General features: G+C 41.3%; 1 protein-coding gene across 1 annotated transcript in view; it reads right to left on the reverse strand.

The window, feature by feature from the left end:
* EBF2 (EBF transcription factor 2) overlaps window positions 1-25,238 on the reverse strand; it is a 204,677-nt gene that overhangs the window by 65,343 nt on the left and 114,096 nt on the right. The window contains exon 7 of the mRNA XM_004046802.5: window positions 2,174-2,255. Coding sequence (XP_004046850.1) covers window positions 2,174-2,255 — 82 coding nt within the window. The remainder of the gene's footprint in view (window positions 1-2,173; window positions 2,256-25,238) is intronic.

The following is a 25,238-nucleotide window of genomic DNA, read 5'->3' on the forward strand; positions in this document are numbered from 1 at the left end:
TTCTAGAAATAAAGCTAAGCTTTGGTCATGGAGGCACTCTGGAATTCTTTTGAATTTTACTCTTCTTTGGACTGAAATTATTTACATTTTTATTTGGAATATTGAGCACAGTGACCTTCCACCATGCACGAAGTTCCTGTTTGATCCCCCAAGAAGGCTGGTTTTATTTCTGTTTTTCTTCATACAAGAAAGTAGGCCCAGAAGCGGTGGTTCACACCTGTAATCCCAGCACTTTAGAAGGCCGAGGCGGGTGGATCACTTGAGGTCTGGAGTTTGAGACCAGCCTGGCCAACATGGCAAAACCTCATCTCTACTAAAAATACAAAAATTAGCCGGGCGTGGTGGCATGTGCCTGTAGTCCCAGCTACTCAGGAGGGTGAGGCAGGAGAATTGCTTGAACCCAGGAGGAGGAGGTTGCAGTGAGCCAAGATCATACCATTGCACTCCAGCCTGGGTGACAGAGCGAGACTCCATCTCAAAACAAACAAACAAACAAAAAAACAAACAAACAAAGGCAGGGAAACAGCCTGCCCAAGAGAGAAGAAGTCTCCAACTTTTTAAAGGGAGGCTGGTAATAGTGTTAAGTATTGTAATGAAAAATGTTCCTGTCACAGCAAGATTGATAGCCATGATGGGGTTAAAAAATACTACTACTAGATTTTTTTTCAAAGTAACTCTCAGTAGCCTTGTGTATGGCCATCTTCCTGTTAACTCTTGAATGGCTCTGCTCCTAAACATCTGTCTGATTGTGGCCTAACCACAGAAGCTCTCCAGCAGGACCAGCTACATAATTTGTAGGGTTCAATAAAAAAGAATGTCACATTCCTTGTTCAAAAATTATTCAGGGTCGGATGTGGTAGCTCACACCTGTAACCCCAGCACTTTGAGAGGCCTAGGTGGGCGGATCACCTGAGGTCAGGGGTTCGAGACCAACCTGGGCAACATGGCAAAACCCCATCTCTACCAAAAAATACAAAAATTAGCAGGGCATGATGGTGCACACCTGTAGTCCTAGCTACTCAGGAGGGTGAGGCGTGAGAACCCCTGGAGCCCAGGAGGCGGAGTTTGCAGTGAGCCAAGATCACACCACTGCTCTCCAGCCTAGGTGACAGAGTGAGACCCTGCTTCAAAAAAAAAAAAAAAAAAAAAAAAAAAATTCAGAATTTCAAGAAGACAACAGCAAAAGATAAACCTAGCAGCTGCAACGTGTCGCATGCCCACAGTGTGCTGGAAAGAGTTTGATCAAACAAATCCTCCCGGCTCCTGGCTCCGGGCTTTACCACCTACTTACTGTGATTAGGGGCAAGTTATTTAACCTTCCGGAACCTCGCTTGTCTCAGGCGAAACATGAGGCTAAGGTTCCCCATCTCTCTCATGGCTGCAAGGATTTACTTTTTGAAGTCTCAAGCTTGCATACTATCGTTTAACATGTTTTTAATTTTTCTGTGGAAAAGGAGGTGCCACATCTAGAACGGGGTGTGAGTGGCAGGAAAGCCATTTGGTGAATTAAATATGGGTCCTTCAAAGCTCAAGGAAGGGGGCCGAGAGGAGCTGCTCTTGCTTTCGTCTCCAGCCTGATACACTTTGCCTCGCTCTGTTTTTATTAGCTCGTCCCCTCAGTACATCAGTGGCAAGGGTGATGAAACCGGTGGCAGATTTAACTGCCAGGCAGCTGGGTCACCGTCCCGTGGGTCTTGTTGTCACGCTGCGATCTTAAAGTGACCACGCTGCTTGGGCTGCTGCCTTCCAGAAGGCTCAGAGAGCGACCACTGAATAGTTAATCGGTGGAAAAGGGAAGACAGGAGCTGTTGCTTGCAGAAAATACAGAGAAGCTGCTCTGAAAAATCCCAAGGTGGCTGAATATCAAGAACATGGTTCCTGCTGTGGGCAGCTGTGTGTGCAGTGGGCAGCCCGAGGGCTGAAAATCAAATCTCCAGCACCGGTTGGTGCCTCTCCCCGTAGGGCTTTGGCAATGGGGGCAGAAAGCTTAAACACTACAAGATGAAGAAACTCTCGATGCTAGTGGCTGAGGGTCATCGTTTACCATTATCTTTTTTATTGTTAGGAGTAGCAGTGAATAGTAATTTTTAAAGAAAAAGAAAATAAAAAGAGTGAGAAGGAGAGAGAAAACAGGATGACTTATTTAACAGGAAAGATCTGCAGGGCCCCTTACCTGAAACCGTCTCATGTCCCTTGGGTTTCCTGCTGTTTTCAAACAATTCTGATTGCACTTGAGGAAAAATTTTAAAAAGAATCTGTGAAGAGAAAGCGATGTGTTACATTTTTCAGTAAACATTTTTTAAGGGAGAATATAGCTGCATTCCATTAGATTTGATTTGAAAGCGATTCTATTTCAGATCTGGGGAATTTCAACCTGCCCTGCCTGTGAAGGAACACTGCTGACCCTCTGCAATTTGCAAATTTGGATGTTTTCAATCTCAAGCCCAGCACCCGCTTCCCCATCACTGTGGGGGATTGTTAAGTGGTTCACAAGGTGGGCTTTGGTTTGTACACTGGCCCCCGGAGTTTGTAGAGCACTCGTTCTGGAAAATTTTTTTAAAAAGGCTTCAAATGCAGCAGTGACCCCTGCTGTACAGAAAGTCTTGCTCCAGGGTTAAAAATGGCAGGACCTGGCCCCAGAATCCCAGGGCGTCTCGTCTGTGTGGCTCTCCACTGGCCCCAGACACCTTCATGCTCATACGTGAAGGTGGCCTGATATATTCAACTAATGTTTACAAAATCAGAAAACGGTATGTTATCCTCCAAAGACAAAGTCCATCTGTGCAGGTATATGCCAGAGTTTTTATGATTAATAAGAAGTGTGAATGTCCTCTCAGTTCATGTATAGATTATTCAGAGAAATATGAAAGCACAGAATCATGGTCTGAGGTTAGCATTTGTCATATATATTTCTTGAAGCCAATATTCTCTCTTAAATGGCCTATCTGTGCAATTTTAAAATTGGGCATCTTTCATCAGGCAACTACGTTAACCAAGAAAAATGGCAGAAGTGGCCTTTCCAGCAATTCACCTAGTTAATGTTTGAAAATTTGTTTCAAAATACAGCAAGTTTTTCATTTATTTCACTTGCAGAGTCCTTTCCCTTAAAAAAAAAAAAAAAAAAATCCAGCTTTTGCAGTGTTAAAGTCCCAGGTGAGCTAGGCCTATTTCCCTTTCTGTTACTATGACAACGAAATTTTACCGCAGTCCCAAAGTCCCTTCAGAACTCTCACATCCATGTCTTGAATTAGAACTTTAAAGGAAAAGATATACATTTTCCTCAGGATTTACAAACAAAAATAAGTAGAAATCAACAATGCTTCCAAAAATTCTATTCTAAAGCAATGGTTGGTGAAATGTTCTCATTGCGACGTTCTGATTTTTATTTTTTGTTTAACAATCACACAAAATAATTAGATAGCTCTCCAATTAAATGTATTTATCACTTTAAAAAACTGATGAGGAGATAAACAGTAAATGATAAAGGAGGAGAGAAGGGGAACTGGCTCTTCAGAGTATTTTCTGTGTTTGAGGCTCTTTTACTCTGTTTGCTAGAAATATTTGGCCACATGCTCCCATGAATAAGGTTGAGTGTGAATTTGAAAGCAACAGCTAAATATTTTTTTCATGATTTTATAACATCTGCTTTTCACTTCTCTCTTTCAATCTTTTATAGGGTGGGTGGGAGGTTGGGCTTTGCTTCCTGTGCCCCGGAGGTGTTGGGGTCTTTATGGAAGAGACCTGCGGAAGGATAAGGCAGAGAAAAGGTTGTGCGTGGCTGTCCGACCTCAGTGTTCAAATTCACAACCTGCCGCTGCTTTCTGAACGGCAGTGGCATCTCTGCCCGGGTCATCAGAGTGCGTTAGAAAGGAGAATTGCTTTTATGTAAGTAAAGATTGATCAGAATTGAAACATTTTATTTCTTGAAGGGTAAACATCCCCTCCGTTTGTACACTCATAGCAGAGGCAGCCACGGACACTCACAATGCACGCAAATATTGCCTTTTCCCACTCGTATGTGTTTCTGAACAATAGCCCCCGCTGCACCCCACACTGGCCCTCATCCACTCCCAGCGGCAATTTACGACTTACATTTTTCCCTTGCTAAACCCAAATGGAGGGCTTTTTCTCATTTAGTCCTTGATTTCTGGAAAGTTTTGCCACAACTGGGCTCCTTGTAATGTGTTCTGTGTGTGTTAGACTACCCCCACTCCCCGCTCCAAAATGTATCTGGTGAAAACATTAATGTTCATGAAGGCATTATTATATGAATGGTGTGGTAGGTGGAAAAGTGCAAAAGAGATAAATGTTTACATAAAATCAAATTGATTTAGGGAACCATGGAGCCTGCTGAAAGGCTTTATTCATTTTAAATTAGGACCCTTAACAGTGATTTGGATGGAAAACACCTAGTTTGACTCTTTGCTTGTCTGGGGGGCTGAATTTGTAACCTACACAGCCCCGTGCACTCTGAGGACTTAGCACTGGGTTCACGAAGGAGAAGGGGAGGTAAAGTGGGAGGAGGGAGAGGGAGGTGAGTGAGAGAAGACAGAAAGAGGCAGAAAGTTCTCTTGCATTACAGAATATCTTCTAAAAGAAGGTGTTGCTACTTCTAAATGGCTTGCACCAGAAATTATGGCCTGGATTTTGTAATATATGGATCTAAAAATTAATTAAAAGAAATTCTGGGGCTTACTGACATCTCCATTTTTTTTTCCTCTTACTGTAACTGGTGTCTTCTGGTTCTCCGCCCTCCACCCTCTCCATCCACCACGCTCAGGGTCTTGATACAAAACCTTCACTAATCATACCATCCATGTAGCCACGGGGTAACTTACAGGGAACAAATTCTCTCCAAATCCCCTGGGTCTAGATCCCTCCTGAAGCCAGAGCTGCCTGGAAAATGTCAGCACTCTCCACTAAGAAACGGGAAACCCAAATAAATTATGAGATTCAGACCAAATGTGCAGATTATCAGGATGAAATCTATTTCCACTTTCTCCAAACAATGTTGACGATGTGAATATCATAACCACGGTGCATGCTACACACGACAAAGCTTCTGATCCCATTCCTTAAGAGCGAACACTAACAATCACAGGTTTATCCTCATGTTACGGATGAAGAGGATCCGAAAGAGGAGTCAACATGGCAACTCAAACCTTCAGATGGCAATCCGGTCCCTAGGTCAGTGGGGCAGGAGAATGTACCAGAGCATTCCTTTACTCTACAGATCCGCTGGAAATGCCCCAAGGGTTAGCCTTGACCTGTGGCTACCAACTGACCACAGGACCAAGTTACCTCACATTCATTCTCTCTTAACAAAGGAGTTGAATGGGATCTGTAGAAACCCTACAGATTTCTAACATTAATATTTCATGACTGCAAAGAAAAATGTACAGAGTTGAGAACCTTCTTTCCAAAAAGGGTTACAGTGGGGAAAGAAACCACTGAAAACAAGAGACCATGACTTATTGAAACCTGAGTGGGTGTGGCAGAGGTGGGAGTGAGGGTTTCTGAGACGTAGGTGAAACCACTGAGATAAAACTGTGAAAAATAAATAAGTGGGGACAGCTGACTGGTGGGAAATAGGACATCCAGGGTGACGCCGTGCCCAGAGTGGGCGGTGCCCTGAGGCTGATGGGCAGATTGTTGGGTGAGTTGCACTGTCCCTTTAGGACCCTTTCTCTCTGCTTCTGAGGCAGGGAGGGTGCTTCAGGAATATCACAGGTCAGAGCCACCTACGTAACCTCTAACCATCCTGCACGGTCCAGCAGCTGAAGGGTACAGGGGTCACGGAGTGGAGGGAAACACAGTTTGCTGAGTAGCCACTCTCTGCCCAATACACAACACTGTATTTCATTCTCACAACAACCCCGTGGGTGACGAATCATCCTACGGCTGGGAAAAACGAAGGCCTCAAGAATTTAAGAAACTTGCCAAAGATCACAAGCTTGTAAGTGGTGAACACAAGGACTGGAGCCTGGATCTTTGTGGCAACAAGCTCCATGTGGTGTTGCATGTTTCCTGCACCAATGACACTGTGAAGATTGCTGCACAGCTGGGTGAATATACTAGAAACCATCGCATTATACACTTTGAATGGGTTTGCTTTGTAATATGTAAGTTATATCTCAATATACCTGTTATTAAAAAAAACACTTCAAAATGGTCTAAAAATGTCACACACACACACACACACACACACACACATACACACCAGTAAGAATAAATCGGGAGAAAAAAAAAGTGAAAGATTCTTGCTTCTTGAAGAGACTGCAGTGTCCCAAATTGAAATCAGTAGTCAAAGATAGACAAATGGAAACATGGAACTAAATGCTTAATATTGAAAACTGCTGAATTCATTTATTTACTCATTTGATCAATATGTATTGTGCTCTGTGTGCCAGAAAGTTCAGGCACAGTGGCAAGCAAAGTCCTTGGCCCCAAGGATCCCCTGACCAAACTATTCAAATACGTTTCTCCAGATTCTGAAATGAGTCTGGAGACCCCTGAATCTATTACTGAATACCCTCCTTTCCAATCTCTAAAATACTGGAATATCCTGTACTATTCAGGAATACAGTAAAAGTGTGTAGGTGGCTTCCACATGTCTTCCACCATCCCACGCATCTCAAACGAGATACACAAATACAGTGCAGAGTTAAGGTTCTGTGGTGGGGACAGGAGGCTTGAAATCACAGGAAAGGTAACTACTTAATATTCTTGCCAGACTCTGGAATTCTCATCAATGATCTATTACAAAACCCAGCACAATATTTCTCCAGGATTTATGGAAGAGGCCATTCAATTTACCTCCAAATTGGAATACAAGATCTAGTTCCTCCTTAAAATTTTTAATACAAAAGAAGTCCATAAGGCCAGGCGCGGTGGCTTACTCCTGTAATCCCAGCACTTTGGGAGGCTGAGGTAGGAGTATCACAAGATCAAGAGATCGAGACCATCCTGACCAACGTGGTGAAGCCCCATCTCTACTAAAAATACAAAAATCAGCTGGGCATGGTGGCATGCACCTGTAGTCCCAGCTACTCAGGAAGCTGAGGCAGGAGAATCGCTTGAACCTGGGAGGTGGAGGTTGCAGTGAGCCGAGATCACACCACTGCACTCCAACCTGGTGACAAAGCGAGACCCCGTCAGAAAAAAAAAAATAAATGGGAATTCACATAGAAGGAATGTGAACTTAGTAGTAGTTAACAGCTACCATTATACAGAGTCTGACTGTATACAAAATAATATGCAAAATGCCTTTCACTCTGAAAACTTAGTTCCTTACTCCCTTAAAAAACAATCTAATTCTGCCTACCCTGGAAACAACTTCTGCTATGATAATGGCCACATTTTATACATCACAGAGATGAGAACACCCCAGGCTCTCCAAAGACCAAGAGAGGGGATGCTGTATCTGGTTCTCTTTCTCTGCCATGATGGTCACATAAGCAGGCTAGGTCACTAAAGGCTGAGTCAAACGTACAGTTGATACGGCCTCACAGACCACATAGGGACTTAACCACGTGTGTTCATTGATTTTGCAGAAGACACTTTCTGTCTGGATTAGCTGTTAAACCTCCTTGTTTTTAGCCCAATAAATTAAAATACAATTGAGTTTCACTGTTTGTGCATGCCTCTGAAAAGGAGATAGCCCATTTCCCTTAAAACACTCTCATACCATTTCTGAGAACTATGCAATACAGGGACAGGCTGGGTCACAGAATCACATTTGAAAGGAATGGGCAGTTGCCTCTCTTCTTCCAGGATCCTCTCCACAAGTTTACATCCTTTGGGGGATTAGGCAATCCAAGCTCTCACACCAGACTGAGAAGCCTACTGGGTGGCCACACCCATGAGTTCATTTTCTTACTCTGAGAATGGCCCTCATAGCAACTCACTCAGCTTTGTATGGTAAGAAAACTCGCAAGTGATTGCTTTCCACTTGAGACCAGAGAAAATCTTAACGGTGGTGTTCCAGTTGTAATCTAGATCTTAACTGGAATATCTTCTTTGACCTTTCCAACAACAGAGAACATTCTTTCCTCCTTCAAGGTCCCCCAGCAGAGTCTACACCCAGGCAGCCCTAGGGAAGGTGAAGGTTAGCAGTGGGACCCAGCCTTGGCCTGGAGATGAAGTGCCCTGGATACATCTATTGGTTGTTGAGGTGTCAGCCCAGGCTACAAAGGGCCCTGAAGCTTTTAAGATCTTGTGAAGACTCTGACTAAAGTCCACAAGAATGAAAAGACTCCAGGAGGTCAAGCTCCCAATGGGCTCTTGTTACACCCTACAGTAACTTGGTGATGACGCATCTGAGAACACTTGGCTTAGTATGTGAGATCTGCTTGGCAAGATGGTGGCTAGCACAAAAGCCCAAGAAGATTCAAGGAATGGAAAGATGACTTAATAGTTTTGACTTACTGGCTTCTTTAGGCTTAAACGAAATGAAGTTTAAACTCATTTTTGTAAGCTGATGTTCTATCGAATCCATTTAGTTAAACAATCCCTCAAACTGTAAAAATAAACACATGAACAGAAGAGGTATAGAATCTTTAATCTCCACAGACATTCCTAAGGCAGGGACTTATTACCATTAAGGCTTGTTCACCCAGATTATTTCAATAAAAGCCCATTTAAGATCTGAAAAATTTAACTTTACAGAAATGTTTTAAGCAATAAATTTTCTTATTTCCAACTACACTCAACTTCTCAAATTCCTCTTGCCTAAAAGACTATGATGAAACAATAATTATAATTAATAATAGCCTGTATTCATTGAGCTTATATTATTTGCCAGGTATGATTTCATGTAATCTTCTCAACTTTGGGAGGAGGAAAATTAACATCCCCACCTTACAGAGGAGATAAACAAGATTCAGAAAGGTTAAATGACTTGCCCAAGTCAAAACAGCTAGTAAGCAGAAAAAATAAGAGTGGAAGTAGTCTGTATGAGTCTTAGCAAAATGCTGGTCTGTTGGGAGCTTGGCCAAGCTTTGGAAAAAAAAAAAAAAAAAAGGCTGAACATGTTGCCACCCAGCACTGTTTCACAGGACAACTGCCTTACTGATTCACATGGGGGATCCTGTCATTGTCTTCCTCTTCTGCTGGAATGAGAGTGGAGTCCTTCATGTTGCAAAACAAAACAAGCAAACAAATAAAAATGTCTACCATTCCTATCAGGGAGTGCACTCTCTAGAAGTTCTGTGACTATTTTAGAGGACGCAAAGGAAAAGATAAATAAATCTATCAGATATTCAGAAAACAAAACTTCTCAAGAACCCAAATTGTCCAAAGAGATGGCATAGCCCAAATAGCTTCAGCCTTTTGAAAAAAAAAAAAGGTTACTCAAGTGCATGAGGAAGATTCAGGACCATTTGTCTATGAAGACGATGGGAGGGAAAAAGCTGAAAATCAAACGTGGAATGAAAGAAGTTGAATTAAATCTTGGAAAACATTTTTTGGGAATCAAGTCACCAAGGCTAAATTTTGGAAGCATTTACCCAAGGGACAGAGCAGGATCTCCATAATGGAGATTTTTAAATAGACCAGCAAGTTAATGCCTTTGGTAGCAGATAATTTCAGTCCAATATGCGGTAGCTAACTGGGATGTCCATACCAAGCCCATGTGATTTCACAGCTTCTACAGTGGCGATGATGATGATGATTTAATTTTTACTGTAAAAATTAGGGACTTTCAGTAACAATTAAAGACCTTATGGCCAGGTGCAGTGGCTCACATCTGTAATCCTAGCACTTTGGGGGCCGAGGCAGGCTGATCACTTGAGATCAGGAGCTTGAGACCAGCCTAGTCAACATGGTAAAACCCAGTCTCTACTAAATATACAAAAATTAGCCAGGTGTGGTGGTGCACACCTGTAATCCTAGCAACTTGGGAGGCTGAGACACAAGAATCACTTGAACCTAGGAGGCGGAGTTTGTAGTGAGCCAAGATTGTGCCACTGCACTCCAGCCTGGGCTACAGAGTGAGACTCTATCTCAAAAAAAAAAAAAAAAAAGCAAAAAACCCAAAAAACAAAAAACAACAACAAAAAAACACCTTTCAAGGCCAATAGTGAGGACTAGTTATTCATGCAAAGTGTTTGGGTAAATGCCTGGTACAAAGTAAGTCTGCTTCTTCACCTTTTGCTACACATACGTATGATCCCTTCCCATGTATTGCCCCTTTCTCCCCCACCACATTTTAAAACAGCCCATTTTCCAGACAAAATTATTCCAGAAGGAGCTGTCACGAATTTAAATCTGGTCCTCTCTGCCCTGCTTATCTGTCCAATATTAATATGTACTACACTCGAAGAACTTCCCTTAATCTTTAAGAGAGAGATAGTAAAAGAAAAAAAAAACACACGTCATTAATCCACTCTCACAGATAGTAGGGGAGAAAACGACATCAAAAACACAAAAAATGGTGGATGCGAGTCCTCATTCCTGTTTTCAGTAAACTCTGGCCAGCAAAAAATTCAGAGCTACCCACACAATATGCTGGCTTCTGACTGGCAACAGGCCCCATCGAGTCACTTTCTATTCCATGCTCAAGTCCCTGGAAGTGGCATTTCAGTTTGGCAAGAGCTCCTTCATCACTCAACACACTGCCTTCTGAGTAGAATCTGCTGCATTCATTTAGACATCAGGAAGGAGCTACTTCCCCCACTGTGTAAATCTGACTCCCTGACTCCATACCGATAGACTTCATTTCAAAGGAATTTCATGATTTCCTTTGAAGGGAATGTCTCCCATAGCCCAAGTGGCAAGCAGTTGACTGTAAACGGCCGCTGAAGTGCAAAAAACACGGGGCCAATTTGATTCTCCACTTATTTCTGATTGGTAACCACAGTTTCTGAGGACCTGGGGTTAGATGTTGGGAGGTTTTTGTGTGTTTGTGGTTTTGGGTTTTTTTTTTTTTTTAATCCCCCCTTCTATATTCAGACGCATCTTCATTCTGCTGAATTCTATTCCTCGACACCATGAGGCTCACAGGGAAAAAAATCTCTAAGGAAAAGTCCTTGTTTTTGCACTCAGATAAAAATCTGACACCATTAATGAAAATAATAATTGAACTCTTTGGGCTTGAAGTGGAATGAAACACACACTAAGAGCATGTTTGTAATTCTAATTGTTCTCACAAAATGTCTTTGGAGGGCTCTTTGCAAAGCACAAGTTTCCATCCTTTCCTTTTTAGTAAAAGAAACAACCCATGTCCTCTTCTTTGCCCTTATCCTTTCCTCTGTCTTCTCATCCAGAAAAGAAAAAAGAACTCAGCAAAACTGAATCATATTATGGACTTCCTTGAGAAAAAAATCTTTCCGTGAGACTTCAGAATCAGAATACAAATCTATTTCCCTTTCCAGTACCATGACTCTCGGGTGAAGGAGAGAAATGAAGTTATTAGTCAGCCATCAGCTTAATGGGTCCTCACCGTCCCATTTCCTCAGCACCCCTTCCCCATCCTTCCTTCCCCATCCTTCCCCTCCCCCTCCCATTCTCTGCCCTCCCGGCAGAGCTCATCTATGCTAGGCTGAGCAGTGAACACCAATTACACCCAGAGCCCTTTGCTGCTGCCTGGTCCGCTGGTTTTACTGTTTTGCCAGATGGTTGAGGCCAATGTGTAAAACTCTCTACTCTACCATTAATTCATAACTCGGTAATAACTTTCCCACGACTCCAGGAAATTGAAATGGAGTGCAAATGTGGAGATTTGGAAAGGGAATCAAGATTGGACAACTATTTCACACCTGCCAGAACAGATACCAGCGAGACAAAAAGAAACCCTTATTTACCCAGGCTGGAGCATTACTTTCCCTGAACTAAGGCAGAATGACGCAACATACAATGTTGGAGAAAGTGGCGGACAAAGTTCAGAGTGTGGGCTTCTCCTGGCATCATTTTCTCTCTGCAGTTTTCAGCTTTCTACCTATCGCAACTATGGGTTCACTCTCCAATGACCTTGAGATTGTGCATCTATGTAACGTTATATTCTTATGACAGATTCATAGATTAGCAGATATGAGTGCATTCTCTTGCTAAGACAGGACACCATCCAATGTTTGTTAGCATCATTAAACTAAAACTGACTTTTCACCTGCTCCCATACCATATGCAGCTGCAAATTTTTAAATTAAACTATGAAGCCATGCATAAATTTACATATATTACAGACTAGCCTCTCCATTTAACATGCAAATGTACTCCAATGTTTCAGAACACCTTCTGTCGCTAATTAATTTGCTGAATTATAATTAGACTAATCCTGCATAATTAATAAGCACAGATTTTTTTTTAATTTGTAAGCAGCTTGAGGAGATCATTCACTTCCTTCTATAAACTGCTAAGTAAGTGTTAAAAAAAATCTGGAAAGAACATGTGTGAAAAGGTATGTTTGATGTCGCATACAAACTCAAACTAGCGTGGAAGATACAGAAGTCAGTATTGATAAAGGTACATATTTGAAGCCAACATCCAAACAATCAAAAAAAAATCATATCCAGAGGATGTGGTCTAATTCTCCCTTTGTCTCCTTGTATATAACGTTTTATTCTTTGCCTTCTATCCGTCGGATCTTCCAAGATCACAGAGGCGGGAAAGGATTAAAGTAACCGTATGTTGTATTAGGAGAGATAATGATATTAACACTCCACTGTATATCAAAACACTCTGTGCATGCTGGGTGCTTATAAGCTCCTTTGATGGTATTTGGAATCATTTTCATTTTGGCTGCCAAAAACACCCGAGATCCATCTAGTGGAAACAATTAAGTTCCATTAGGACTGTATCCATTCAGTAATTATTACAATGAAGGGTCCCTCTTTCATGCTGGAGAGTGGAGTCTCAAAGAAAAGTATGCATCTGTGCACTGAAAAATGTGAAAACTATAGAGTTTTCCAACCAAGCATCAAGCTTCATTTTGACTCCCAAAAATAAACCAGGATCAGCAGAGCTCAAGGTTTGGGTAGGTCACTTGTTAGAAAATTCAGAGCAGGGTGGGAATCTGGAAGGGCAAGGGAAGCTTAGTGGTCATGCAAGTTGAGGAAGACTCCAGAAAGAAAGTAGGAAATGCATGTTCTGGCAAGAAGTCAGTCAACCTTCAAAGAGAGGAGAAATATAATTTTAGAGCAAATAGAGAGCTCCCTGACCCTTCCACTCAGCTAAGTCACTATACTATCAGTGGCCAAAAGATTAAGTCAAAAAGATGAAGCCATTTAAAATGTGTTTAGCTTTCTATTAATTCAGTTTTTTATAGTGAGTCTATAAATAGAAACTTCTGAAGAATGGAAACCATTTTCCCAGGCTCATTACTGTCTTAAATACACCTTCTCAATACCAGGCAGTCAAAAAAAATTTTTTTTTAAACAAAGCTACAAGATAAGCTAGCTTGGGAGTTGAGAAAGTTGAAAAGTACACCAGCACCTTGGAGGCTGTTGGCCAAAGCCAGGAGCAGATGCCAGGGGCACTGTTTCTGCTTCTTCCCTGAAAGATGTTCGTTTGAGCTGCCTTCTCTTCTCCTTATCTGGAAGGAGAACCCAGCAACCTCCTGGGGCTATCTACTGCAACAACTAACTCAAGTGCAAAAAATATTTTGAAAGCACCTGGAAAAGGCTGTCACAGGTTTTCAGAGTTAAGCAATGTTATTACTTGGGTAGTTTGGAAACATAACACTTTTGGAGAGTTTTTATATGCCAAACCATAGCTTTTGCATCAGTACCCATCTAAAGAGATTAAATGGTTCAGGAATTTTTTTTTTTAAGCCTCAAGGAAAAAGAGCTTTCTGTGTTTCTAGTAGTTTCTTGAAGGAACATGACAGCAGCTGGAATAATAAGACTAATAAGAGGCCAAAATTATTTTCTCTCAAAAGAATACACAAAGGGTCATGGAAATCTTTAATAATGTCCTCACCTTTCAGGAAAAATCATTTGAAAGTATTATGCTTTTCTTTCACATTTCTCATATCCCGTTTTGAGTGGTTATAATAGGAGGCCTGGTTTCTCTGTAGTCAGGAACATGTGCATGTCTGTTTTTATAAAGCAAGAAAGTGCTTAATGGCTAAACTCACAGGGTGAAATGGAGGCTTCCACCACTTCCTCCATAAAGCACTGGCCTGAGACTAGAGCAGAATTGAGAGTCAGAAAAAGCTAGGCAGGTCCTTCAAGCAAGTCCCACCTATTGACAGGCAAGAAGTTTTGCTGAAGTTGGGTTTGGGGTTGTGTTTTGTTTAGCTATTTTCTTCAGCTGTGCCTACCCAATTTCAAACTATGTACTAGTGAGAGCAGGTGGAGAGAAAGCGATTGTGACCCATGCAGAGTTAGTTAGCTTTTGAGTAATTCCTAATCAGCTATGAGGGAGAAAGAAATTTGGTGGCATTTAAGCAATAAGGTGTAAAGTAGTTAGTTAACAAAGCTGCACTTTGGCTAATGGATTTTTTTTTCACCTAATATACACATTCCAGGAAATTTCTCTAATTTTATATTTTGGCAGGAAGATTTTCCTCCATTCACCTCACTTCTAGTTTATTCTTGTGATTCAGTCTCTCTGCCTCCTCCTTTCTCACCTATCTTTGCTCTCTCCCAAGTTTCCAAATTCTGAATGATGTAGTGTGCTCTTTTTATGTGCTACCTAAAAGTTGGTGGGGGTGGGGAGCAGTAAGTTGGGAAGAAGGGATGACTGAAATAGAGAAACTGAGATGGTAATTACAGCTAGGCTCAATTTCATCTGAAAACTATGGTGGCTTGCCTCCATTTCAGCCATGAAGATCCACATTTACAGTACATATAACCTTTGTGCCAAAAAAAGGAAAAAAGAAAGCACCTGTAGGCTAACAGGTAGCAGTTGGTACATATGGAATTATCATTGGCTATTAACACTGGGTCAGGTATCATATTAGCCACTTTCAGATGCATTTGCCAAACCCATGTAAAAATATAAAACCAGGTATTTCAATATTCTGTCATTCCCTAAGCAAAACAGATTTTCTTATATTACTCATAGTAGAGTCAGCTGACTTTCATTAGAATTTTTTTAACTTTCTTTTTTTTCCTTAAAGAAGAACTAAACCTACATGATATAAAAGAGAAACTGGGACAAAAATCAGGTCAAGAATTTGATACAAAAGGCATTCAGATAAGGCTAATAATATTCCCGAGTGTAGTCAACAGAGCAGACAATGATCACATCGGTCTAAGCTCTACCCAACCCCTATATCTGTACAAGATTCCAGGAATCAGGAATCAGTTATTTGTTCTTTTTGTCATTCAAACTTTATTGATCCTAAAGCCTCTATTAACTCTATGGGAATTATCAACTTTTTGGAGGTTTCCACATCTTAGTACCAAAAATGAAATCTTTTAAATATACCACAAGAGAATGTTATCTGTTTCACGTTTCTTTATTCTCTGTAACCCCATTGCATTTTGTGCTAACTCTGGTCGTCTTGCAGAGGACACTACCTAATTAATTTTTACTTTGCTCCTAAGTAGATATTCAGAATCTCTTCTTTCATTTTCTCTTTAAAAAATTGCTCCTCAAATGAAACGTCTCTTGGGGGAACCAGAGCTTACACCAGACCTGAGCACGCTCCCATTGAGAACAGGCGCAGCCCCTGGGCACTGCTTCTGTGCACCTGGAATTTCTAATCTTTCTTCCCATGCCATATCACATTGTTGCTCAGAAATACGCTGGATTCTTGGAACAAGGTGAAACTGAGCCACCTTGTTTCAAAAATGGAGGCTAGGCATGAAATCTCCCATCCCATTTGGAGTCACTAGGATTTCTCACTCCAGGTTCAAAGAAAGGCTCAATGTAAATGGGGCAGATTCATGGGACTCCCATAAATCAGCCCCACTTTGCTGAAAACCAGAACCTGAGTTTATGTTGAAGTTTCAAAAGTGCTTGGCTGAGCCCAGCCCAAACTTCAACTTTCCAAATAACTTCCAAACTGATGAGGCTGTTTTTGCTTTAAAAAAAAAAAAAAAAAAAAAAAAAACCTGGTTTTATGTTACACAATGTTTTATAAATCTGCATTTATAAATCTGCATAATTTCTAAAAATTAGCATTTATTTTAGGTACTTATTCCTACCCTTCATCAAATGACATTGATTCTCAAAGCCTGGTGCGGTAGAAATGTGTTTCTACACAGTACGTTCACTTAAGATCATATAATAAGGATGAGTCAAATAAGAAAAGCTTTCTTGAGAAAAAGAATGTGGGGCTTTTAGATATCTACATAGATCCTAAACTTTAAAATAGTTCAGCCACCCATTTCCTCTGCCAGAACAGATATCATTATTAAGTCAACACACTCACATCCTTATATTTCATAGAAGGCAGGGTAACACAAAAAATATAAAAGTTGCATCTAGTCCCCAAAAGTTGAAACTTTCAGTGTCACTGGCTCTGTCACCTTCTACTGCCTTTGAAAGGAGTGCTGATAAACCAAATGAGCCTTCTCAAGCTCTTTTTGGAATGAGGCAGAGAATTAAATAAATGACAAAATGTTTTAACATCAGTGGTAGGGGAAAGGCCTAATTGACACGCTCAGTATCCAATAATCTGCAAAAGCCAGAGACCGTTTTACTGACATGATTCTTTCTGACCCTGGAGTTTAGAGTTGGGTTTGTGGTTTCTCCCTACACAGTGAATAATGGAATACAACTACTAAAGGAAAAAAAAAAAAATGCATCCCTTGGAGAATCAGCAGCTGACCTGGAAGTAAAACATCTCAGCCCTTCACTCAGAGGCCACAGAGCCTGTTCTGCTTTCTCAGGGAGTTGCCAGGACTCAAGTGAGCAGCAGGACAGGGTCCGGAAGCATGGGAAAGAGACAGCCACAGGTCCCTCGGGAAGGCGCACCGTGGAGTCGCCCCAGCCACGCTGGGAGAAAGGCCACTCTGTGCAGGGATCTGACATCAGGCTCTCCCTGGTAAGCCCATAGGCAGGATAACCACTCCCAGAAATGGCCCAGAGAGTCCTGTGGCCCAACACCATGATAAGGAAATCATCTAGTTTCATACATGAGTCAGAATTTATGAGCTCCTCATTCAACCCAAATTGAAGCTACAATTCCACCATTCCTCCTGGTAGAACTCTGCCTTGAATTAAGACAGAACCTGAAAAATCAGGCCCGGTATTTTTGTTTTCTTTACCATCTCTCAGCTTGCCAGAGTGATCACGTCAAAATCATGCTGAACACACAACCAGGCAAGGATTCTATTGTAAACGTATACACACATATATGTCTATAAAAAAGCAGATTTCGTCACTCCCAGTGATAAGCCTGCTTCAAGTTTTGTTTTGTTTTTTCTTTTTGTTTTGCAATACAAGTTCTAAACGGATCAAAAGGTGTTCCCATCTCCCTGCTTTGTTAGCCAGGGTCATAGGCACAGGAGCATTTTTTATTCAAGTTTGATAGAATTCAACCAAAGGGCCTAGTGGGGGCCAGGTCATGGTTTTTCACAATTTGTCCTCATCTGGAAGTTTATTATTCTGTTAGGAATATTTTCTAACCCAAGACAAAAATAACAAAGCCTTTTTTAGTAGGCAAAGCTAGGCCAATTGACTTTGATCATTTTTTAAATGATAAAGCAGTTAGCGGATTAATTTTGTTCTTAGCTCTTTTAACCTGGGCTGAATGTTTATGCTTCTCTTAATGAGATGATGCATTGAAAAGTGAAGATAAATGTCATCTACTTTTCATGTGATCTATAAAATTAATCTCCCATGCTTATGTTAATACCGATAATGTAATGTAGGAGGCAGTGTGACCTAGAGGATAAAACTTAAGAGGAAGGCACTCATGTTCAATTACAGTGTATATTACTGACAATATTTTCATCTCTCTGTGTCTCACTTGCCTACTCTCGTCCCTCATACAAGTCCCCTCACATATCTTCCCTGTAAAATTGGGTAATGCCTCTGAGAGATGCTGGGAGAATTACTTAGGTGCTTTGGGAAACAGCTTAAAACACCTTTTAGAACTTTCTTGTGAGATAGCAGATATTGTTAATGTTCCTACCGTAGAATCAGCCTCTGGTAAGTAACCATGACACAGTTAGCAATTGTCTTCCTACTCAGTAAAAGTGATCCTCCCCAGAGCTTAGGCAAGTGACCCTCCACCCACAGGGTTCTGTTTATTTCCAGAAAATAAATTACATGGAAGGAGGGCACGATGGATGGTAATTAAGTCACCAAGTTAAGGAGGGATCAATGCTTACACTTTAGAGGTTAAATGAAAAGCTGATTACATCAGGAAGGAATCCATGTTCTGTATTCAGCTGTAAAATAAACTGGGAGTTTTGTGTTTGGTGTCTGAAACATCTTTGGAAACACTAAATCAATTTAATATCAATAATTGCCAGATACATGCTAGATTAAATGAACCAACACAGATAGCTTTGTTCGCAGAGAAAACAGGGCCAAATGGCTTTCATTAGCATGACTAATCCCGAAGTTCTGTGGTTTGATGATCAGACGTCTAAACCTGAATTTTGATTCCTGCAAATATATGATTTGGCACAAGACATTGCAAGTCCAGCTATTTCTGTGCCCTTAACATACATGCTGAATATCAGAGCAGCAAGGTGACACTTAAAGTGCCTATATAGCTACAACTGTACCCACTGGTGCCCAGAAACGCACCAGATGCACAGAAAATAAGGAAATCACTCTTTAACACAGGACTGAGCCTTTTCCCAGACCTGTTTTTGGGTGCTTTGGAAACACCTGCTTTGGTCCTGGGGAGACAATCTTAACAGAAGTTTCAAAAGCCAGTCCTGTTCTCACAGCTCCCCAGCAGCTCTGTGACCCTGGTCATTTTCCTATTGTTGGGATGACAGAACCAAGCAGGGCACTACACTCAGGAGCCTGGTGGTATTTTCACCTCAGTCCCGATAATATTTTTTCTCCTTTTTTTGGAAATTCTGACATCTTTTCCCTTGTAACTCTTGCAATTTTGAAGAATTATACTTATGACATATTTTATCCCTAAATAGTCCTGAGAACTTCAGAAAACCCGGGGTGCACAGAAGGAGCTGAGAGGGGTCATCAGAGTGACTTGTGAGGACAAAAACAGGGCAATGGGTCAAGAGTCTTGGGCTCCACCAAGAACCTGAGGTGTCTTACAGTAAGTGTATCATGCAGACATACAGCAAAGTGTGAACAGAGCACCTGAAACCTTGCAGAGGAAATTATCATTTGTCAGCCTTTGTTTCTCTAATTCCTGAGTGTATGCTCTCACCCCCCAACCCACCATCACATCACTTCAGCCAATCCTCGTGAATGCACTTCAGCTGCCTTTGTGCAGTGTGTGCGTGCATGTGTGTCTATGCATGTGTGTGTGTCAAAGCCAGGAACACAGAATCACTCTTTGGGGCCTCATCACTGGGCAGCCGAGCCTCTGGACAGTCTTCTTCGGAGGTCTGTGCAAACTTCGGGTCAGAGCAGCTGCCTGTGAGTCACGATGGGCTGTGGGGCCTCAAATCCCTTCACAGCCGATCTGGGGCAAAGGAAAAAGCATTCAGCTTTTTCATTTTCATAACAGGAAGATTTTTTGCAGAGCCCTTATAGCCCGTGTGGGGGAATGCTTTTTAAAGGTCAAATGTGACTGTCCCTATATTTGGGTTTGGAAATTCACAGACTCTGATTATAAATATTGCTGAAGTGCGACTGATACGTGCAGGTACCAGCCAATTCCTTGATATGCCCCCTTTTGTCTATTTCTTTGGTATCCCTCAGCCCCCAAGTCCCAATAGGTGTTCTAAAGAGTCTTGCCTCAAACACGTGGTCAGCTCGAAGGGCTTAAGGGAACTACAGAACTATGAGTCCTTCTACCGGGAAGCAAGACCACCAGGTGAGGGCTCTGTGTCCCCAGGTACCAGTGGGCCACAATGCAACATGGGAGGGAGATCTCGTTGCTCTCGCCGTATGGTGGCCTGGTTGAGAAGTCGAGGGTTTCTGTGTATTCTCTGGCCCTGAATCCAAGGCAGGCTGGCTCCCCCACTTTCACTGGTGCCATTGGGAAAAGAGGGTATTTTGGAAACATTGTGTCGGGCCTGGGATGTGTCTCCTCTCACCCCCACCTTTCTAATAATCTTCCCAAGTTGGCTAAGAAATAATAAACTATTGCTTAGATGAAATGATGATCAAGTCTCTAAGGAAATAGCTCAGAAAGGTGAAGACTCTTGCCTCTGTGAGCTGGACATCGGTTTTATACTTTGACAATGTGGATGTATCTTTGTCTCTATGCATCACCTTCTCTGACTCACAGTGTGCAGTATTGAGGGTGTCCATTTAGTCAGAAAGTCTGCATATTGATCCCATCTCTATGACACTCATTGATTCCTCCATATGTTCCACTTTGTCAAAGTCCAGGCATAAAAACTCCCAGAAGCATGAGTCCTCTCCACATTCCCAGGCTCTTTCCTAAGAGATTTTACTACCATTCAACATAGACAGGAGTTGATTTCTCAGCAAGACTTTGAAAGTACATTTGAGAGTTCTATTCATCACCTTTGAGGCAACGTAAATTCACCAAACTGCCCTGAAGGTCTGAGCGAAGGATCTCCAACAGATCAGATTATCCCCCTGGAATGAAGGAGGAGGTCCACATGATCTTTTCTGGGACAGCAAGAGGATTCAGAAGTCCAAGGATTCCGTAGATGAAAGAGAGTTTCAGGATTGTGATGGTTAGTTCTTGTCAACATGGCTGGGTTCTAGCACCCAGTTACTTAATCCAACACTAATCTAGGTGTTACACTGAAGGTACATCTACAAACTGGTTGACTCTAAGTAGAGGGATTACCCTTGATAATGTAGATGGGTCTCATCCAATCAGTTGAAGGCCTCAACGGCAAAAACTGAAGTTTCCTGGAGAAAAAAAAATTCTGCCTCAAAACTGGAGCATTGACTTCTGCAAGGGTTTCCAGCCTGCTGGCCTGTCTTATGAATTTCAGACTTGCCATCTCCCACCCCACCCCACCCCACCCCACAATAAGCCAATTCCTTATCTTGTATATATCTAGATATCATGTATTTATATATCTAGATATCATATATATTTATATATAATACCTATTGTGTATATTATATATATTATATACACATCATGTATATTATATATCATATATAATATACATGATATATATACATTTCCTATTGGTCCTTTTCTCTGGAGAACCCTGGCTGATTCAAGGACCAACAGGAAATTTCCGCTCTAGAGAGAACTTCTATCACTATAGAAACTTGAAAACACAAAAGAACCTAAAACCACCAAATAATGTGGTCCTTTCTGCTAGGGTGGGCAACTCCTGCTGGAGTTCCTGGTGCACATTAAACCTCACAGGAGCTTCCCTCTGAGTGTTAGAAGAGGGGACAGGGGAGAGGATGGCAGAGGAGTCCTGTGATTGGCTTGGCTATGGCCTTAGAACACTTTTATTTGTATATATCACGCTAAAATGTACTCAGTTGGAACTTAAGTCCTAAACAGTGTGGGGTTTATATGATATTGTTATTATAGTGCAGAAATAATTAAAGTGTGTCAAGTTTTGCATTTTTTAAAAATCTTCTCTGAGAAATCCCCGACTTTTCTACAAGGATTTCATAACTCTAATAAGAGAGCCCTGTCATGAATAAAACCTGGCCCACATTGCCTCAGGAAAAGCCCAGAATGTATTTACTCCACTTGATTAAAATAGAAATATATATATTATAAAAAAGTCCATCAAATAAGGAACACGGCTTGTCTCCTCTCCTATCCTCCACACAAAGGTAGCCAAAACTTTGCGAATCTGTCAGAAATGGGTTTCCCCTAATTAAAAGGGAAAAGGAATAAATTAGAATCTGGTAAGAGTAAAAGGTTTTTTTTAGGTTGAATTCATACTGAAAAAAATTAGAAGTACAGCTAGTGTGGATTCCTGAGACATGTACCCACTCTCTTTAGACTGTTGGCATCTAAGGTGCACACGCTGGATTTCCACATACTGCAGGAAGAGAAGAACCTCTTAGAAACCTGGTCTTCATAAACTTAAGGCTTATCTGGGTTAGCTGCAAGAGATAGCAAGAGAACCCATGCAGATCTTTCATATGCTCCCATCTGACTCATTCCCTGTCCTCTTCACCCCACGACCATTCCTGCCCCAACTTGGCCCAGAAACCAAATGTGAATTTTCTATTTCCCACCTCAGCACTAGTCCATGCCAGGACACCAGCTGACAATTTCTTGGTTTTATTGTCAATAGCTGTACCATGTGATCAATTACTGTCTTCACTTAGAACGGAGCCAGAGCCCAAGAATATTTATATTCTACCAATACGTGCCTGTTACAAGAGAAGGAAATATGAGTTATTAAGTTTAACTTTTTATGTGAATTCAGAGTTTATTTAACAACAGAAATATGTACAAAGAAGCTTTAAATGGAGTATTTACCAACATTCCTTATACATGTCAGGCACTAGGCTACATGGGATAATGATTAATAATAAAATGATTTTCAAATGAAAAAAAAAAAAACCAGGGAAATGGAGAGGAGAAAGGAACTAGAGGACATCTCTTTCCACCAGGAAGTGGACCAGGCTTGGCCAAACTACAAACAGACCAGCAAGGAGTTCCTACTTGCTACACAGGAGGGCTCTAACATGCAGAATGCTTTCGAGGATTACACAAAATCTCATGTATTAAGTGCTGACGCAGTGAGATGCCTCTATCTCCACACTCAATAACCAGGAGTTGTATTATATTATTATAATCAGTTCAAAAAGAACTATGCAGACAGATTTCAATGGAAAGTAATATTACAACTAATAAGAGTGAAGAATACAACTAATGCTTCCTCAGTGTTGAGCAGTGATCTGCTCATGTTGATTCATTTAAATACTCACGACAGTCCTGTGAGATATTATCGCATCAATATCCCTATCTTACACAGACAAGGAAACTGAGGTTAAGGAACTTGCACAAGGTCACACAGCTACCAGATGGTGGAGATGGGATGTGAACAGGGCATCCTGGCTCCACAGTTTGCTTGTTTAAAACACACTGTCCTAATCCAACTCCTGTTACAGAGAGAAGTAATCAGTGCAAATTTTTTCCTTCTGAAAACATTTTGTCAGGGTCTATGGTGACTTAGAGCACTTAGTACGATGCTTATTGAGAGCAGACACTCGACGAGGCTTTTTATTGTGGGCTTACTCTGTTTTTAAGGCAAGGAGCTTCTCTATTTCAAGATTTTTTCACTATGTGCCTTCATTTCTTCCTATTGGGTACTTTTTTTTTCCACTTTTGAAATCTTCCTTAATAAACACGTGTGTTTAAAAAAAATCTTCTAAGTTCTATTCCTCTTTCAGAGCACACACAAATGCTATCTCCCTTGTAAGTCAGGATCCTTTGGTCCACAATGACTCCCTCCTTGGGACGTCTAAACACACGTGAGGAAGGTCATGTTGATCCTGGTTGAGTCTTCACAGTCTTGTTCTCCACACACCTACTTCCCCACCACTGAGCTCGCCGGCCTGGCACAGATCCGGGTATCAGTGGGAAAATGGTGGAAATGGGGTAGAAAGGGCTAAGGTTTACACACAAGAGAGGGGGAAAAACAGAAGGGAAAAAGTAAGGGGGAGACCTGGGGAAGGACAATGGAGAATGAGGGTTATAGACTTTAGGGTGGCTGATGCAGGAGCCAAATGGAGAACAAAATAATGAGGCAGTATCTTATGAAGTGAATTTTCTATAATTACTTCAATGTTCTTTGAAAAATGCAGAGAAAAACTAGAACCGCTTTCAATTACTTTCAGCTGCTGAAATGTTTGGGTGTGACATCACATTGTGGCAGGGACACATGGACTTCTGGTTTTATTCAGGTTACATCTCCAGGGCTCATCCAGGATCAGGTATACTTCTTGACCATACTACTCATTTGGGACTTAGCTATCTCCTTCACAACTAAATGAGGACACTTGAGGAAGCTGGCTGGTAATCTTATGGTCACCTGCACTGTCTCAAGTAGTGTAGGAAAAACAGTTCTGGAAGATCTGAAGTAGAGCTCGTTACTTCATAGCTGTGTGACTTTAGGGAAGTCACTGAACCTCTCTGAGCCTCACTCATATCTATCTATAAGAATATCTACCTATAAGACAATACATGGGAAAGTGCATTGGCAACCATTAAGTGCTACATAAATGTTACCACCGCTTAGTGCCTTGCAGGGACTCATTAAAATCTTGTTGATTGATCAACTGATTAATTAACTCCAGCCAGCTTCCTTAAAAGTATCCTCATTTAGTTGAGAAAGAGATAGCTATGGAAGTCAATGACATCCAAGAAAATCCACTCAGCTTGACAGCAGCTTCATTCAAGGGATTTTTAGGTTTATAAATGTACTTGCAAACAAACCTCTTTCTGTTGCTCAATGACTAGCTTTGGTTGGGATGATGAGATCTGCCAGAAGTAATGAGACTGTCATTTTGGCTACCTGTACATTTGAGGATGAAAGAGGCTTGATTCCAGAAATCCAAATGAAGAAGTTAGGGATGCCAACCTCCAGGCCATCTCTGGACACAACAGTAGGCATATAGAACAACACTGAGGATTGGATTGAGTCTTAAATCCAGCAATCCCCCTCTATCACTGAGTATGATGGACTGCCTGGTAAGATTTTCATGAAACATCTCAGAGATTATATGGCCTCATAAAAACAAAAATGACTTGAAGTTGAACAGGGTTGAAGCGAATGAAACTTCAAACTAAATTTTTATTGAAATTCTCCCCATTGTCAGACGACATTTTCAATTTTCATTTCCCTGCCTCAGCCCATTTTGCCATAGAAACTTGGATGTTTTCATTGAACAGCAGCCAGTGAACACTGGACTGAAGGGGCACACTATAAATTTGGAAAAATAAATAAATGCTTCAGAACTTCCACTTGAAAACCACAGCTAAAAATGAAATCAAATCTGACCCACCCCTTTTCTTTTAAATTGTGGGAACAGACTCAGTCTGCCTCAATCTTTAAGCACATATAAAATTTAATATTAATATAAGCACCTTGGAGATCAATGCATGGCCTGGTCTAAAGCAATTGTGGAGCCTTTGACTCATGCAGCAAGGTTTGGATGACTTGAACCAGAAGATAGCATCCTTCCTATGCCATGTTCCTTAATAAACATGTGTGCTTAAAAAATAAAAAGGGAAGAAAAATTGGTTTATGGGCATAGAGAGAATAATTCACTCCAAATTG

This window comes from Gorilla gorilla, chromosome 7, assembly GCF_029281585.2.
Source record: "Gorilla gorilla gorilla isolate KB3781 chromosome 7, NHGRI_mGorGor1-v2.1_pri, whole genome shotgun sequence".
Classification (NCBI taxonomy): Eukaryota; Metazoa; Chordata; class Mammalia; order Primates; family Hominidae; genus Gorilla; species Gorilla gorilla.